General features: G+C 45.6%; 1 protein-coding gene across 2 annotated transcripts in view; it reads right to left on the bottom strand.

Annotated features, from left to right (window-relative positions):
• Positions 1-18536, bottom strand: part of TOP1MT (DNA topoisomerase I mitochondrial) — a 37790-nt gene that overhangs the window by 5788 nt on the left and 13466 nt on the right. For both annotated transcript variants that reach the window (XM_082235566.1, XM_082235565.1), the window contains 9 exons: positions 14549-14664; positions 12428-12549; positions 10630-10752; positions 8600-8787; positions 7219-7363; positions 6486-6629; positions 5311-5496; positions 2706-2774; positions 942-1056 (listed from right to left, as the gene is read on the bottom strand). In XM_082235566.1, coding sequence (XP_082091692.1) covers positions 942-1056; positions 2706-2774; positions 5311-5496; positions 6486-6629; positions 7219-7363; positions 8600-8787; positions 10630-10752; positions 12428-12549; positions 14549-14664 — 1208 coding nt within the window. The remainder of the gene's footprint in view (positions 1-941; positions 1057-2705; positions 2775-5310; positions 5497-6485; positions 6630-7218; positions 7364-8599; positions 8788-10629; positions 10753-12427; positions 12550-14548; positions 14665-18536) is intronic.

Below are 18536 nucleotides of genomic sequence, written 5' to 3' on the forward strand. Positions count from 1 at the left end.
TAGTCACTAGGGATCGTAAGATCTCTCCCCTTGTGGCCTTCACAGAGGATAAAGTTCTCAACATCTCCTAGTCACAACAACTACATTCTGCCTTGACTGTTGGAGCAGGAATGTTCCTGAAGGCTAGATCCTGGAAACGCAAGCGGGGAAAAGTGATCTTGTGCTCAAACCCTGCTTGGGGCTTCCCAGACACATCTGCTTGGCCACGGTGAGGACAGGAGAATGGATCTGATACCACCTTGGCCTGATCCTGCGGCCAGACCCTTCTTACATTCTCCTAAACTTGAACACCACCAAAATTCAAGAGGGATTTGATGTTGCATTCCGCATTTGGAACAGGAGCACATCTCCCTCCCATCTCAAAAATGTGTGTACAGTGGTACCTCGGGTTACGAACTTAATTTGTTCCGGAGGTCCGTTCTTAACCCGAAACCATTCTTAACCTGAGGCGCACTTTCGCTAATGGTGCCTGCCGCCGCGCGATTTTCTGGGTTAGTGAAGTTTGTAACCCGAAGCGTTTGAAACCCGAGGTACCACTGTATTAGTATTTACAGTCATACCTTGGGTTACAGCCACTTCAGGTTGTGTTTTTTCAGGTTACGGACCACTGAAACCCGGAAGTACCGCAACGGGTTGCTTCCGGGTTTCGGCAGTCACGCATGTGCAGAAGCACTAAATTGCGCCTTGCACATGTGCAGAAGCGCTGAATTGCAACCCGTGCGTGTGCAGGCGCGGGTTGCGAACGCTGTGGGTTGCGAATGTGCATCCTGCATGGATCATGTTCACAACCCGAGCGTCCACTGTATTCTGGACGACCCAGCGAAATGGGTGGGATATTATTATTACCGTTACTAACTACTGCTGTTCTAGAGACCCTGCAGAGTCTTGCTGGAATTAAGTCCAGCCTGTGCAGCAGAAAAGTTTGCCCTGAGCCCGTTTACCATTTGTCAGGGCATCCAGCTGCTCCTGAAGGGTGATGGAGGCATTGTAGGTCCTGAAGACCTTGGCTGTCAAACCTTCCATCAGGTCCTGGAGGTGTTTGTTCAGGGTTGAGGTCTGGAAAGGAAAGGAAGTTAGTTAGTTAATTGATTGATTGATTGATTGATTGATTGACATAATAATCATAAATAAATAAGAATAAAAATGTGCTAGCCAAAAGTCCAGAGGCAGTATTATTATCAATTTACGGTGGGTGTGGAAGGTTCGCAGGCTACGAGGGACTTGCTCCCAAATTTATTGACAACCGCGCGAATTATTATAAGCCAGGAAGTGGAAGGGGTAAGCAGAATATAAAATGGAGGAATGGAACAAAGAGGTTTGGAATATAGCCATTAACAATAAATTACCATGTGCCATTAAGGTAAGACGGGGAATATGAAGGAGAAATTATTTTGAGGAGATATGGAGCGTGTCTGTAGAATTTGTACTGTTAAAAACAGAAAGGGGTCAAACCATCGCAAGAGGTGTTGAAATTTTGGGAGGTTGGATGGTTACAACGGAATGGTCTCAGTGGTAGGGTGCACATTTTTTATTCAGCAAAGGAAGTTTGGGGGGGGGGAAGGCAGGGGAAGTCCACTTAAGTAACTCACGGCAGTGGAAATGGGGTTGTTGCTAAGTCAGGCATCCCCAAACTCAGCCCTCCAGCTGTTTTGGGACTACAATTCCCATCATCCCTGACCACTGGTCCTATTAGCTAGGGATAATGGGAGTTGTAGTCCCAAAACAGCTGGAGGGCCGAGTTTGGGGGTGCCTGTCCTAAGCAATGACTCATTTATGCACTGACCAGACCCAGGCTTACTTAGCTTAATAATAATAGAACTGTAGAGTTTGAAGGGGCTCCAAGCATCATCCAGTCCAACCCCCTGCAATGCAGGGATCTCACTGAAAGCATCCCTCCAACCTGTGCTTGAAAACCTCCAAGGAAGGAGAGTCCACCATCTCTTGTGGGAGTCCATTCCACCGTCGAACAGCTCTTACCATCAGAAATACTATTATAATAATTTATCACTTGTAGACAGCATCTTAAAAAGCAAAGACATCACCTTGCCAACAAAGGTCCGTATAGTTAAAGCTATGGTTTTCCCAGTAGTGATGTATGGAAGTGAGAGCTGGACCATCAAGAAGGCTGATCGCCAAAGAATTGATGCTTTTGAATTATGAAGCTGAGGCCAGAGCACGCCAGGCCCTCCTGTCTTCCACTGCCTCCCGCAGTTTGGTCAAACTGAGAACACTGTCCCACCATCTCGTCCTCTGTCGTCCCCTTCTCCTTGTGCCCTCCATCTTTCCCAGCATCAGGGTCTTTTCCAGGGAGTCTTCTCTTCTCATGAGGTGGCCAAAGTCTTGGAGCCTCAGCTTCAGGATCTGTCCTTCCAGTGAGCACTCAGGGCTGATTTCCTTCAGAATGGATACGTTTGATCTTCTTGCAGTCCACGGGACTCTCAAGAGTCTCTTCCAGCACCAGAATTCAAAAGCATCCATTCTTCGGCGATCAGCCTTCTTTATGGTCCAGCTCTCGCTTCCATCCATCACTACTGGGAAAACCATAGCTTGAACTATACAGACCTTCGTTGGCAAGGTGATGTCTCTGCTTTTTAAGATGCTGTCTAGGTTTGTCATTGCTTTTCTCCCTCTGCTATTGCCTGGAGAATTTGAGCATTCAAAAATACCCAGGATCGAAACATCTGTGAAGGTCAGCCCAAACTTACAGACAGCCTGTCGAAAAGATCGTCCCCGGGTCTTTTGTTCTCCATGAACAGCTGCAAATTCTTGAACACCTGCAATGATCAAGATGAAAATTCTGAGAGCAAGGTCAGCTCAGGAGAACGGCAGGAGTAAGCAAAGCGACTCACAAGTAAAGGCTGGCAAGAGGAATAAAAGCCAAATATATCTTTGCAGGAAATCACTGGAGCTTTACCTTATTTACAAATTCTCCAGAAGCCAGAAGGCTAGTTCCAAAGGTTGATACTAACTCGTGGATCGCTTAATAAGGGCATTCTTTATAGATGTAAACTGATTTTTTTTAAGAGGTTTTATTCAGGATTTTCCTTTTGTTACAAAACAAGCAAATAAACAAGGGAAAGCACATATAGCGTCTCTCTTATAAGTTGTGGTGTATGTAGAGGAATAAGGGACGTGGGTGGCGCTGTGGGTTAAACCACAGAGCCTAGGAATTGCCGATCAGAAGGTCGGCGGTTTGAATCCCCACAACAGGGTGAGCTCCCATTGCTCGGTCCCTGCTCCTGCCAACCTAGCAGTTCGAAAGCACGTCAAAGTGCAAGTAGATAAATAGGTACCACTCTGGCGGGAAGGTAAATGGCGTTTCCATGCGCTGCTCTGGTTCGCCAGAAGCAGCTTAGTCATGCTGGCCACATGACCTGGAAGATGTATGCCGGCTCCCTCGGACAATAAAGCGAGATGAGCGCCGCAACCCCAGAGCCGGTCATGACTGGACCTAATGGTCAGGGGTCCCTTTACATTTTCTATGTAGAGGAATACAGGTTTTCATAATGTCTTTTTGTGTGTCCTCCAGGGAAATTTAAAGAACAAAAATAAGGTTTTATTTAAAAAAAAAAAAAAGAGGACGGGCTTTCTGGGAACACTGTTGTAGCTTCAAACGTCTCAAAGGAAAGTCAAATTCACAATCCCCCAAAATGAGCAAGGACAACTCTCTGTCATTTTCACTGCTGGGAAGCTGCAAAGAGCTGGCCTTTCAACGGGACTTTTAAGGAGATAACTTTCGGCATCTGTATTACAGATGGCTTTAGATGCTGTAACTGCTTTATCTATTTTATTACTAGGCTATCTCTCAGTATGCTTTTTATTATTATTTTTTATCATTGATGTTCTGTAATGTGCTTTTAAAGTTATAAACTGTCCTGGGATCTATTGATAAAGGGCAGCATATAAATTAAAATTAAAATTCTTATTTATCGCCTGTGTGTTTGCTGCCCTGGGTCCCCCTCAGGAGGAAGGCTGGGTTATAAACTTAATAACACTAATCGCACCAACAACCATCTGTTTTTGGTTCAGCAAGCTGTTACCGTATTTTTCCCCCATAAGACGCACCCGACCATAAGATGCACCTAGTTTAGAGGAGGAAAACAAGAAAAAAATATTCTGAATGAAACAGTGGATGTATGATTTTTGTGGTTCATGCTGTGGCCACAGACGTGTGATCTGATGGTGAATTTGGGGTGACCCAATGCAAAAATCCTGAGGATCCATGTGGATCCGTGCTTTGTAACCACGTTTTTGCGCCATTGCGGTCCCGGGCAACAGTGGGTGCGTGATTTTTTTGGTGCAGGCTGTAGCCATGGACATGCGATGTGATCTGATGGTGAATTTGGGGTGACCCAATGCAAAAATCCTGAGGATCCATGTGGATCCATGCTTTGTAACCACGTTTTAAGTGGGGAGGGAAGGGAAAGCACTGACGGGGCAGGGAGCACGCGTGGGGTGTGTGGAGAAGGAGCTTTTCACAGAGCTGAGCCAGGGAGGAAGAAATGAAAGAGAGCACGCTCGCTTTAAAGCAGCCAACCAGACAGGAGCCGCTTACACCCATGTAAGAGGCTCCTCTCCCGCTTGCTGCTTCAAAGCGAGCCACGGAGGAGGGAAGGAAGGGGAACCATGGATCCTGCAGTAGGATCCCACCGCTATCCATAGGCATTCGCTCCATAAGATGCACAGACATTTCCCCTTACAGTGGTGCCTCACAAGACGAAAAGAATCCGTTCTGTGATTCTCTTCGTCTAGTGGTTTTTTCGTCTTGCGAAGCAAGCCCATTGACGGATTAGCGCTATTAGGGGCTTTTAGCGGCTTATCTGCTGATCCGATCAGCTGATAAGCGGCTTAGCGGCTTAGAAAAAGGGGGGGAAGGGAAAAAAACCAGCAGGAACTCGCAGGACATTGTCGTCTTGCGAAGCAAGCCCATAGGAAATTCGTTTTGCGAAGCACCTCCAAAACGGAAAACTCTTTAGTCTAGCGAGTTTTCCGTCTTGCGAGGCATTCATCTTGCGGGGCACCACTGTACTTTTTAGGAGGAAAAAAGTGCGTCTTATGGAGCGAAAAATAATTCCCTGTTCAGGGAAGTTTTTAACGTGTGACATTTTAATGTATTTTTAATCTTACTTGGAAGCCACCCAGAGTAGCTGGGGAAACCCAGTCAGATGGGCGGGGTACAAATAATAAATTATGATGATTATGATTATAATTATGATTATTAATTGGTTGTGTTGCAGAGGGAGAATGGTGCCCACCGACCCAAGGAACTGCTTGCATCCCTCCTCTCCAGCAACGCTGCCTCTCTCTCACCTGCTTCTCCACAGGCACCAAGTTGTAGTAGCGAATGCAGTCCTTGCCCAGGAAGTCAAACTCCACCACGTTCTCCTTCCCGTCCATCCGAGGGTGAAGTCTCAGGTGTTCGACGCGGAGGGAGCAGCAGCCCACCGTATCCGCCGTCTCCCCTTCCTCCTTTTCATTCCCCGCTCTCAGGGCCAGCTGGGGAGGGACACAATAATAATTTATAATAACAATTTATTATTTAGACCCCGCCCAACTGGCTGAGTTTCCCCAGCCACTCTGGGCGGCTCCCAATCGAGTGTTAAAAACAATACAGCATTAAATATTAAAAACTTCCCTGATGCCTTCAGATGTCTTCTAAAAGTCTGGTAGTTGTTTATCACTTTGACATCTGCTGGAAGGGCGTTCCACAGGGCGGGTGCCACCACCGAGAAGGCCTTCTTCCTGGTTCCCTCGCTTCTCGCAATGAGGGAACCGCCAGAAGGCTATTGGTGCTGGATCCCAGAGCCATGGGGGGAGCGGGGGGAGTCAGACGCAGGCTCTCTCCAAAACACTGCTTCCATCTTGCATTGCAGGGGGGGCAGATGGGTGACCCCGTTAAGGAACCCACTAAGGAACAACGCCACTGTTGCAGCTGTGAGAGCAGAAACCTTTGGCGCTTCCTCACTGTTGAATGCCCTCCCATCAGATGTCAAGAAAATAAGTAACTACCTGACTTTTAGAGGACATCTGAAGGCTGCCCTGTTTAGGGAAGTTTTAAATTTTTGATGTTTTATCGTGTTTTTAATATTCTGTTGGGAGTTGGTCAGAGTGGCTGGGGATGGGCAGGGTATAAATAATGTATTATTTATTATTGTTGTTGTTGTTGTTGTTACTAGAAAGGAATAAAGTGGTACCTCTGGTTGCGAACAGGATCCATTCCGGAGGCCTGTTCGCAACCTGAACAGAACGCAACCCGTGTCTGCGCGTGTGCGGGTCGCGATTCACCACTTCTGCGCATGACGTCATTTTGCCCGTCTGCGCATGCGTGAGTTGTGTAACCTGGAAGTAACCCGTTCTGCTACTTCCGGGTCACCGCGGGACGCAACCTGAAAACGCTCAACCTGAAGCAAACGTAACATGAGGTATGACTGTATTCGCAACCGGCTTTAACAGCGATATTCCCCGCGCCGGAAAGCAGCCCTTACCTTGTCGATGAAATAAAGGGCCACGGACCTCTGCCGCTTCTTCATCTCCTTCGATTTCCAGTCCGCCCGGTACTGAGCACGGATCTTGCCCACCACCCCTTTCAAGCAGCGAGCAATTTCGTATTTCTGCCAGTCCTTCTCCCCCTGGGAAGAGAAGCAGAACTGGATACAAGTCTATACTTCCGGGTTTTGCATCATGCGAATGCGCAGAAGCGCTCTGCGCACCGCAGGTAAAGGTAAAGGTAAAGGGACCCCTGACCATTAGGTCCAGTTGTGACCGACTCTGGGGTTGCGGCGCTCATCTCGCTTTACTGGCCGAGGGAGCCGGCGTACAGCTTCCTGGTCATGTGGCCAGCATGACTAAGCCGCTTCTGGCGAAACCAGAGCAGTGCATGGAAACGCAGTTTACCTTCCTGCCGGAGTGGTACCTATTTATCTACTTGCACTTTGACGTGCTTTCAAATTGCTAAGTCGGCCAGAGTAGGGACCGAGCAACGGGAGCTCACCCCATCGCAGGGATTCAAACCGCCGACCTTCTGATCGGCACGTCCTAGGCTCTGTGGTTTAACCCACAGCTTCACCCACATCCCCTTCTGTGCACCGCACGCATGCATAAAAGCGGCACCTCCAGTTAAGGACTTTTCAGGTTACGTACGGGCCCCTGAAACGAATTTAATTCGTATCCGGAGGGTCTACTGTACTCCCGAAGGGAACGCCTGCCCCCATCCCTCACCTTCAACTTGGAACTGGGGTTCAACATAATGTACTTTATGGCCCCATTAATGTTCTCCGTCCACGACGCCAGCCAGGTCACGCTATTGTCACACCGAACTTCCTTCCACTTGTGCCCGGGAGGGGGTTTCGGGATCTTGGAACCCCTGGCCAAAAAGGGGGGGAGAGGGGGGAAAGGTTAAGATATCAGACAACAGAACAGGAGACATCACAATCTGAATGGTGAAAATATGCGTTTTGTTCGTATAAGCGACCAAACAACTGAGTTCCCTGGACTGCTTTTACAAGGAATCGGAAATCAGTGTGGATAAAAATAAAAGATTTTTTTGATTTAAATCATTTTAAAAAATAATAATCAGGGTGTGTTTTTTTATTTAAATTGGATTTTAAAAATAAAATGGATTCGGAGGAAAAATATTTCTAAAGATAGTGTTCTATTTAAGTTACATTGTAGTCCAAGGACTACTCATCAGCAAATAAGGATTTGTTTTAAGTTTTTCATGTGTGCTAAAACTCAGTCTAAGTTTAAAAAAAAAAAAAATGTTTAACCACATCAGTTTACAACCATGGATACATATGCTATAATGTTATTGTTTTAGTTAAATAAATTGTTTAAATTGTTATTAAGGGAATTGTTATTTTTCTCCTTCCAATAGAGGAGGAGGGAAGCCAAAGATCGCTCACCTGTAACATTGACGCAGCGGAAAAGGCTGCTTTTGTTTCCTGACTCGCAGGGAATATTTGACGCTACGGAGTAACAGAGCAATGGAGGAGGAGGGCGGGAACTTTTGCTCCATTGCTTTTCACTGCCGCTGATCAAGGGGCACCCCCCCCCCCAGAATCTGGTGCCTGGGTGCCCTGTACCCCTTGCACCCCCAGGTAAAGACAGCCCTGGTTCCACAGGGTGGGCGCCACTGAGAGTGGGACACAGGGGGTTGGACTGTGTCCATGGGTCTATGTCTCCTTATGTATTCCCTTTATTTACCGTATTTTTGCCCCCTAAAAAGTATGGGGAAATGTGCGTGCGTCTTATGGAGCGAATGCAGGGTGCGCAGCTATCCCAGAAGCCAGAACAGCAAGAGGGATTGCTGCTTTCACTACACAGCGATCCCTATTGCTGTTCTGGCTTCTGCGATTCAGAATATTTTTTTTCTTGTTTTTCTCCTCCAAAAACTAGGTGCGTCTTGTGGTCTGGTGTGTCTTATAGAGCGAAAAATACGGTAATTTATTTCCTGACTTTCGCCAGGGCAGGTTCCAGCAATAAATTTTAAAAATGGAATATTGAAAGAAGTTTGAAACAGGCCTCTCTGTCTTTGCTCCTCAAGAGATGAACCCCCCCTTTGAGCCCAACAGAGTCGCCCTTCTATGACCCAGTCACCCACTTGCTACAGTTTATGATGACATCTTCGGGCATTATCCTCTTCTTGACTCTGCCCATCTTCGGGTGGTCCCCACGGCCTCGGAAAAGACCCGGCGGCTCCGTCTTGAAGTTGCCAATCTTCTCCCGGTGCCCGTCAATCGTGCAGTAACCGTATTCCTCTTGTATTCTTTCTGCTTCCTTTTTCAGTTTCTGGGTTTTAAAAAAAGGGCAAAAGGAATAAGAATGAGAGGTAAATTAATGTGCGGAACCAGGTGTTATTCCGATAGTTTTAAGTCAAGCTTTGATAATGGTAGAGGAAGATGGGGGGGGTATAAATAAAATAAAATAATCATAATAATAATAATAATAATAATAATAATAATAATAATAATTACAGCCTGTCCCCACCTTCTGGGGGTAGACTAACTGTACAGCCTTCAAGTGTTTGCTAAGGCTAGCCCATGTTGAACGTATGTACAATAGCCTAACCTGCAAGACGATTCATTTTGATTTCAATGAGTTAGAAAGAGTTAATAAACCGCTTTGTCACAGAGGTATCTAAGCTGGTGCACATGATCAAACTGCAGGCAACGCAGAGCCATTAAAAGCATGTAGAGTGGTACCTTGGTTCTCAAACGCCTTGGAACCCAAACAACTTGGAACCCAAACACTGCAAACCCGGAAGTGTTCTTGTTTGCGATCTTTTTTCAGAGGCCAAACAGCCCCGTTTTGAAGGTTATGCTTCCATTTTGAGTGTAACGCTGTGGTCTGTTTGTCTTTGCTATTTATTTGTGGCTGTGTGGAACCCAGTCCAGCTACTGATGGATGGATTGTGTGACCGCAATACATTGTTTATTGCAGCCTCTCTCAACCTGTGGGTCCCCAGATGTTGTTGAACTACAACTCCCATCACCCCTAGCTAGCAAGGCCAGCACTCAGGGATGATGGGAGTGTCAGGAAAAAGCAGCAATGCAAAAGCCAGCTGCAGGTGGCTGGAAAGCAAAACAGGATGTTGTTGTCTCGAACTGTACTGTTGGGAAAAAGGGGGAGTCTATTCTCTGTACTGAGCACCGGATGTTAGCTCAGAGTGTCATCTGACCTGTGCTGGAAGCACAGGGGAGGAGTTGTGACTCTTCTGTTGGAGTCTGGAAGGTGCAGTCACGTTTCTATGTAGTGCTGAAATGACAGGAATAAAAGACATGTAAATAGGACTCCTGTCTGTCTCATTTCCCCTCCCTGGGGGGTAAAGCAGGGAGAGAGAAGCAGAGGGTGTGTTCTTCTCACGTCTGACGAGGAGAATCGCCGATTTACGACCTAGCCTGCCGGGAGACGCAGACGGAAGGTCAACAAGTATCTCACTCGGTTAGCCCCGGGGGAGGCCAGTTACCTCTGACTGTGAGCTGAGATACTGACAGGGAGTTGTAGTCCAACAACATCTGGGGACCCACAGGTTGAGAACCGCTGCTTTATTGCTTTCATTTTATGGATCAATGGCCTTGTTAGATAGTAAAAATCATGTTAAATTGCTGGTTTAGGGGTTGTTTTTAAACGTCTGGAACAGATTAATCCATTTTGCATTACTTTCTATGGGAAAGCGCGCCTTGGTTTTGGAACACTTTGGTATTGGAACGGACTTCTGGAACGGATTAAGTTTGAGAACCAAGGTAGCACTGTACGCATAAAATAAATTATGGTTTAAACGCAGATCGAGGTTTTAAAACAACTATAAGTAACTAAATTATATATCTGGGAAGGCTTCCTGAAATACAAAATCCATACAGGCAGCCTGCCCAATGTCAAGAGGCAGGGAGATCCAAAGGCTGGCACAGTAAAAGATCAACTCCTGAAAACGGACATTTTGAGGCACGTGCAAAAGTTCCACTGAACAAAGTGGTTGAATAATAATAATTATAATTATAATTATAAAGTGGTTGAATAGGTGCATCTGGGGCAAACTGTTCCCTTAAGTTAGGTGGAAATCACAAATCTACGATTGCAGTTGGTGGTGAAGGAGGCCTTGGGTTTTATCAGCTAGCAGGGGCGCGTCTGAACCTGTTTTTCCTCCTTTGGCAGCGCTTTCTGAGCTTCCTGTCTCTCCACAAAATATTCGTGAATCTCCCTGAAGTCGCATTTGTCCAGCTGCTTGATCTTCTTCCTCTCCTCCGACGTCATCTGCTACAGGAAATCAAGGAAGCAGAGGTTTGAGTTCTAAAGCTGCCTGTCACACCAAGAAATAAGGCACATGAGCCATGAGATTATCGTCAATAACGCCTGCCATCACCCAACAGAGAACCCCAATTAGCTGCGTCCCGCAGATTCCCGTGTCTGTCTAGGGACGCGGGTGGCGCTGTGCTCTAAACCACGGAGCCTCTTGGGCTTGCCGGTCGGAAGGTTGGCGGTTCGAGTCCCCACGATGGAGTGAGCTCCTGTTGCTCTGTCCCTGCTCCTGCCAATCTAGCAGTTCGAAAGCACACCAGTGCAAGTAGATAAATAGATACCACTGTGGCAGGAAGGTAAACGGCATTTCCGTGCGCTCTGGCACTCGTCACAGTGTTCTGTTGCACCAGAAGAGGTTTAGTCCTGCCGGCCACATGACCCAGAAAGCTGTCTGTAGACAAACGCCGGCTCCCTCGGCCTGAAAGCGAGATGAGTGCTGCAACCCCATAGTTGCATTTGACTGGACTTAAATGTCCAGGGATCCTTTACCTTTTTTTACCTTTACCTAGGCCAGGAACACCCAAAATGGCTGGTATTGGCTCTTCAGTGGAGCCTCCAAGTTGGAGGTAGTCTACCTCCAAGTACCAGTTGAGGCGGATGAACTACAAGGCCCTGCTCACCACCCTCATCCCCTTGCCTGCCTGATTCCCAGAGGGACTGGACCGAATACTGCCAGAAACACAATACTTTGCTCTGAGCCATCAAGATTGCAATTATTTTCTTATGCATCTGAGGGATGTCTCAAGGCCGGCAGGAAATTAGCCTGATACAACGACGACAACAAAAAACCTGTCTAGAATGTCAGTAAAATGCAAGTACGGTCATGCCTCGGGTTAAAGACGCTTCAGGTTAAATCTTTTCAGGTTGCGTCCCGTGGCGATCCGGAAGTAACAGAACGGGTTACTTCCGGGTTTCGCCGCTCATGCATGCGCAGACGCTCAAAATGCTGTCACGTGCATGCGTAGAAGCGGAGAATCGCGACCCACACATGTGCAGACGAGGGTTGCGTTCCTCTGAGGTTGCGAACGGGCTTCCAGAACGGATCCCGTTCGCAACCAGAGGTACCAATGTATATGGTCCCAGGACTTTCCAAGTTCCTGGGACCTTCCTGTCTTGTGCTCATTTCTGATCGTTGCTGTTACTTATTTAATGTTTTATTTTACATAGTCGTAGACTGCAATGCAGGAAGAGCAGCTAAATCTATTTCATTCCAGCTACAAATAACTTCATGTAAAGCATCTTAAAGCAATTTAGCAATAAAAACGATTCCACAACTGCAAATGACTACAAGCAATTCCACAGATACAAAGGATTAAAAGTGATTACAAAGGTAAAACAGATTTCAAATCCAATATAGATAGACTGAGATAAAGATCTCCACTGAAAAGGCTTGTTGAGCCCTCTTGGACATTTTTGGGTCATAACTGACCCTCTGTGGGGCAGTTGCCAGGAGCACAAAAAGCTGCCCACTGACCCATTGAGCCTAGTTCTGTCTACACTGACTGGCAGCATCTTCCCAGGGTTCCAGCTGCCAGCCTCACCTGGACTGATCCTGGGTCTTTCTGCACACAAGGGAGATGTTCGGCCACGGAGCCACGCCCTCCCCCCTCCCCAGGAAGCCACAGGCAAATACCTCTGTCCAGTCACAGAAAAAATTCTTCTTGAAAATCGCCTTTCTCGTGTAGTCGTGATCGAGCATCTTCGCATAGAACGTGGCTATCTCCTCCGTTGCCGGGCTGAGTTTCATAGGCTTGCCTGGAAAGAACAACAGTGGCCCCGCAGGAAGAAACAAAACTGTTTTAGCCATTTTGCGTTCTGCAACAATCTCTAAGCAAAGTACATAAAATCATTCTAAGTAATGCACAGATAAAAACCAGCAACATTTTCAAAGCAAATGCGGATAACTAAATAACATGTTTGGGAAGGTTTGCTAAAATAATTTTTTAAAAAAGGTTTCCCGTAGGTGCTTGAAGGAGTGAAGCAAGGGTGCCTGTCTAATATCAAGAGGCAGAGAGGTTCCAAAGGACAGGTGTTGCCATGCTAAAAGAGGCTTCTGAAGAGCATCTGTTTGGCCCAGATCTGCTTTTGGACTAATCCGGCAGCCTCGTCTTATGTTTTGATGACCCCCTGCAGGTGTAGTCAACTGTTCAGACTGAAAAACCTTTACCAAAAACTAAGTTTGTTTTAGTTGACCTTTGCCCAAGACCTTGCCATTCAACCATTGCCTGTTTTCTTCACCAACCTCTCCAGCACAGAGGGTTGGCTATGCCAGTAAATAAAGGCCCTTTCAGTCTAGGGTGGGAGGTTTTTTGGGTGGTTGGGGGTATTGCAGGCACATTCTGCAACATGCTATTGATGAAATCATTCATGGTGAATTTATAACTGGACGGTCCACACAGCATTCTGCTTTGCTCTGCAATGATTCCACCGTATTACCGCATTATGGCCGCCTTGGTAGGGGGGCGCATCTTGCGCTATGACACAACCAAACCGAGACAAAAAATACCCAGACCCAGAACACTTATTGGAACCAAAACTAGCAGGATTTCAGCAGGGAGCTCTAGGTTGTGCACTCATTGAAAAGGAAGAAGTATCCCAAAACTCTTGCATCAATTGCATATAACCGCCCCATTATCATCATGAGCACAAACTGTCACGATTGCACAATAAAAATCGTGGTAAAGGTAAAGAGACCCCTGACCATTATGTCCAGTCGTGGCCGACTCTGGGGTTGCGGCGCTCATCTCGCTTTATTGGCCAAGGGAGCCGGTGTACAGCTTCCGGGTCATGTGGCCAGCATGACTAAGCCGCTTCTGGCGAACCAGAGCAGCGCACGGAAACGCCGTTTACCTTCCCGCCGGAGCGGTACCTATTTATCTACTTGCACTTTGTGCTTTCGAATTGCTAGGTTGGCAGGAGCAGGGACCGAGCAATGGGAACTCACTCCGTCGCGGGGATTCGAACCGCCGACCTTCTGATCGGCAAGTCCTAGGCTCTGTGGTTTAACCCACAGTGCCACCCGCGTCCCTAAATTCCAGAGATTAAGGGGTTGCTTAGCGCAGACGGTCAGGGAACAAATATCTCCAACTTGGTGAACTTGGAGAGGGTCAAAGGAGGAGCAACTGGAAGCTGGCAGGATTTTTCTTGCTCTTGTAGTCTTCAAGGTGCAGGCTGCAGCCTCTCAGGAGTTCAGCCTACACTCGAGTAGGACCCTGGCAGAGACACATGCCTGACTGGCATGTTCTCTCCCTCCTGGTCATTCATTTGGGAGCTTCAACAGCTCAAACATCACAGCAACCGATGCCAACAGACATCGGCACACTTAGGGATCCGCAGAGTTTGCGCATCGTGCGTGACAGACCTCAGCAACTCAGCATTTTGGCCAATCTACTTTATTTACATATAAACACACACGGAGCACTGCAACATGGCTCCCTCTCCAGCATCAGACAGCAAAGAGAAAAAAGAACAAAGCACAATAGTCCCTCTTGACGGAACACAGGAACACAAACATCCTGTCTCCATCACTTCCCACTCTGTGGAGTCAAAACATACACCGTGATGTGATAGACAACAATCCCATGACTGCAATCACGGAGCAGGAATTCTAACACAGCCACACGGTTGCACCAATCCTGAGTGGGTTGTTGTCTCATCTCTTTCTCTCATCCCAGCCCCCCGCCACTCAGGGTGACTTCAGGGAAGCCATGGACCTTGCAGCCCACTCCAAAAAATGAAAGGAAAGACCACCGACCGTTGTAATAGAAGCTGACTCCACGCGGCAGCCGTTCGTAGGGCGGCGCAAAGTACGGTCCCCTGTGCTCCAGCTGCTGCCACTTCACGCCATTCGCATGCTGCTCCTCTTCCCACCTGGCGAGAGCAAAAGACGACAAAGACCCAAGGATGACATTTCCCTTTTCTGCTCAAAGTTAACTTGGACGGCTTTGTTTCTTGTATTTGAAAATCCGATTATTATATTATTATTTATTTTATTTTAGGGAAAGACACAAGAGTTAAGCTCAGCCCAGGCTTTCCAGAGTCCCTACAGAGAGGTGGACTCATTATTTTATTTATATCCCAAATTTCATGGGCCCATTCTTAACAAAGCCATCATTTGAGACTGCAGGCCATTATTACGGACCCATTACACAATTCAAAGTATTGGTGTTGACCTTTAAAGCCCTAAACGGCCTTGGCCCAGTATACCTGAAGCAGTGTCTCCACCCCCATCGTTCAGCCCAGACACTGAGGTCCACCTCCGAGGGCCTTCTGGCAGTTCCCTCCCTGCGAGAAGCTAAGCTACAGGGAACCAGGCAGAGGGCCTTCTCAGTAGTGGCACCCGCCTTGTGGAATGCCCTTCCATCAGATGTCAAGGAAAGAAACAACTACCTGACATTTAGAAGACATCTGAAGGCAGCCCTGTTCAGGGAAGGTTTTAATGTGTGACATTTTAATGCATTTTTAATCTTTGTTGGAAGCCGCCCAGAGTGGCTAGGGAAACCTAGCCAGATGGGCGGGGTACAAATAATAAATAATAATTATTATTTTCTCCAAATAAAACAATGGACCCATTATCTTATTATATTTTCCAAATCTACCACCAAATGTTATTTATTTCCAAAGTGGCAACAGATGGACCCATTATTTTATTTATCTTTATTTCATTTACGTGGATGAAGCCATCATTTTATTTACTCATGCAATAGAGACCTTGTTTGCAAAATGTGAAATTTACAAAGTTTGCAACTGCTGCCCATGGCAGGGCCTTCTTTGAGGTGGCTCCCTCTTTCTGGAATGCCCTTGCGGGGGACGAGCACTTGTCTATCCTCATCATTAACACTGAAGAGAAATTTTAAAACTCTCCTGGCCGCCCACGCCTCTAAGGGCTGAGAGACGATGTCCCTGGTAACCTGGAAGCAATCAACTGTGTATGTCTCTATTTCTCACTGTTTTCAGATGTACTTTACAGCTTTAGTTAACAGGTTTTATTTTTAATCGTATTGTTTTGCAGCTGCACAGCTTGTTGCGCTGGACTCCTTTGAGAGAATGCAAAATGAAATTAGACCTGGTTGGCCACTGTGAGAATAGGACTGGATGGCCAAGTAAGAAAAATAAAAGTCAATTATAGAAGCTCCCAAAAAATCAGTGACAAGTTCCAGAGAGGTAATAAATATTAATATTAATATTAATAATTTGTTGTACCCCGTCCATCTGACTGGGTTACCCCAGCTTCCATCAAATATAAAAGAACGAAACAAAGCATTGCAAAGCTCGTATGAGTTATATTTTCATGAATTTGTAGAGTTTGAAGGGGATCCTAAGCGTCATCTAGTCCAACCCCCAGAAATGAAGGAATCAACGCAGGAATTCAATCCAGTCTATCCTGTGGTGCTTTTAGCTTTCTGTTAAATTATGCTGTACATTTTTAATGTGTTATCCTTTTGCAACCTGCTTGTTTTTTTTTTTATAATAATTTTTATTACATTTTTTACAGAAATAACAGAACAATCAAAGAATAAAAAGAAAAGACAAGAAGAAAAGAAATAAAAAAGAAAAGAAACACGACCACTTCAATGACTTATTTCAAATTTCCATTGGACTTCCCCCGTCCCCCGCACAATGCATTCTTAACAATAAATTTATCAGCAAATTATACCCTTATTTCGTGTATTTCTTTATATTTTCAATTGCAATTTAGATTTAAATCTCTTGATCACCATATACTCTAAAAATATACCATAATATCGTTTTTACCCATTTAAATCTTGGTTCTTTCATAAATCTTATCAAATTTCATAAATATTCAAGTTTCATTACTGGAGCTAAGTTCCCAATCATACGACAACTTATGTTTCATATAACTTATAATACTTTTGCAAATAGTCTTTAAATTTTTTCCAGTCCTCCTCCATTGCTTCTTCTCCCAAGTCCCGGATCCTTGCAGTCATCTCGGCTAGTTCCATGTAGTTCATCAATTGCGAGTGCCAGTCCTCCAGTGTGGGCAAATCTTGGGTCTTCCAATGCTTGGCGATAAGAATTCTTGCTGCTGTTATAGCGTACATAAAAAAAGTTCTATCCTTTTTAAACACCTTCTGGCCGACAATGCCCAGAAGGAAGGCCTCTGGTTTCTTGGGAAAGGTGTACTTAAACACCTTTTTTAACTCATTGTAGATCGTTTCCCAGAAGGCCTTCAGTCTTGGGCAAGTCCACCAGAGGTGAAAGAATGTCCCCTCAGCTTCCTTGCATTTCCAACATTTGTTATCGGACAAATGGTAAATCTTAGCTAGCTTAACCGGGGTCATGTACCACCTGTATACCATCTTCATAATGTTTTCTTTCAAAGCATTACATGCAGTAAATTTCATACCGGTGGTCCATAACCTTTCCCAGTCTTCAGACATAATATTATAACCAATGTCCTGGGCCCATTTTATCATTGCTGATTTAACTGTCTCATCCTGAGTGTTCCATTTAAGCAGCAAGTTATACATTCTCGATAATAACTTGGTCTTTGGTTCAAGCAATTCTGTCTCAAGTTTCGATTTTTCCACCTGGAAACCTGTTTTTTTGTCTAACTTAAAAACCTCATTAATTTGGGCATAATGCAGCCAATTTTGCACCTTATCCTTTAGTTTTTCAAAGCTCTGCAGTCTCCAATTACCTCCAATATTTTCTATTATTTCCCAATATTTCGGCCAATATGCCTCCATATTGGTTGTTTTCCGAGCTTTGGCCTCTATTGGTGAAATCCACCTCGGAGTTTTACTCTCCAATAAGTCTTTATATTTTTTCCAGACCATATATATTGCTTTTCTGACAATATGGTTTTTAAACATTCCATATGATTTACCCTTGTCATACCACAAATACGCATGCCAACCTAACGAATTGTTAAAGCCTTCCAGATCTAGGACATCAGTGTTTTCTAGTAAAATCCAATCTTTCATCCAGCAGAAGGCCGCCGCTTCATAATATAACCTTAAGTCCGGCAGGGCAAACCCCCCTCTCTCTTTTGCATCAGTTAATATTTTGAACTTTATTCGGGGCTTTTTGCCCTGCCAGACAAACCTAGAAATATCCTTCTGCCACTTTCCAAAGCATTCCACTCTGTCCACAATCTGCAGGGCCTGAAACAAAAACAACATCTTTGGCAAAACGTTCATCTTTATAGCTGCAATTCGGCCTAACAAGGATAATTTCAGTCTTGACCAAATTTCTAAATCTTTTTTAACTTCTAGCCAACATTTCTCATAATTGTCTTTAAATAAATTCAAATTCTTAGAAGACAGATTCACCCCCAGGTATTTCACTTTTTTAACAATGTTTAGTTCTGTCTCTTTCTGAAACCCTTCTGTTTCCATAGCCGTCAGATTTTTCCCTAACACCTTAGTTTTTTGCTTGTTCAGCTTAAAACCCGCCACCCGACCAAATTTCTGGATCAGATCCAAAACTCTTTTTGTACTGGGTTCTGGCTCCTGTAGTGTTAAAACCAGATCATCTGCAAATGCTTTCAGTTTATATTGTTTCGCTCCGACCCGTATTCCTTGTACCTGCCGATCCTCCCTTATCATGTTCAGCAAAACCTCCAGGACTGAAATAAACAATAAAGGGGATAGGGGGCACCCCTGGCGTGTTCCTTTTTCAATATGAAGTTCTTCTGTCACCACATTGTTCACTATCAACTTAGCTTTTTGTTCAGAATAGATTGCCTCTATTCCATTCTCAAACCCCCTTCCCACTCC

The sequence above is a fragment of the Podarcis vaucheri genome, assembly GCF_965113315.1.
Source record: "Podarcis vaucheri genome assembly, chromosome: 8".
NCBI lineage: Eukaryota > Metazoa > Chordata > Lepidosauria > Squamata > Lacertidae > Podarcis > Podarcis vaucheri.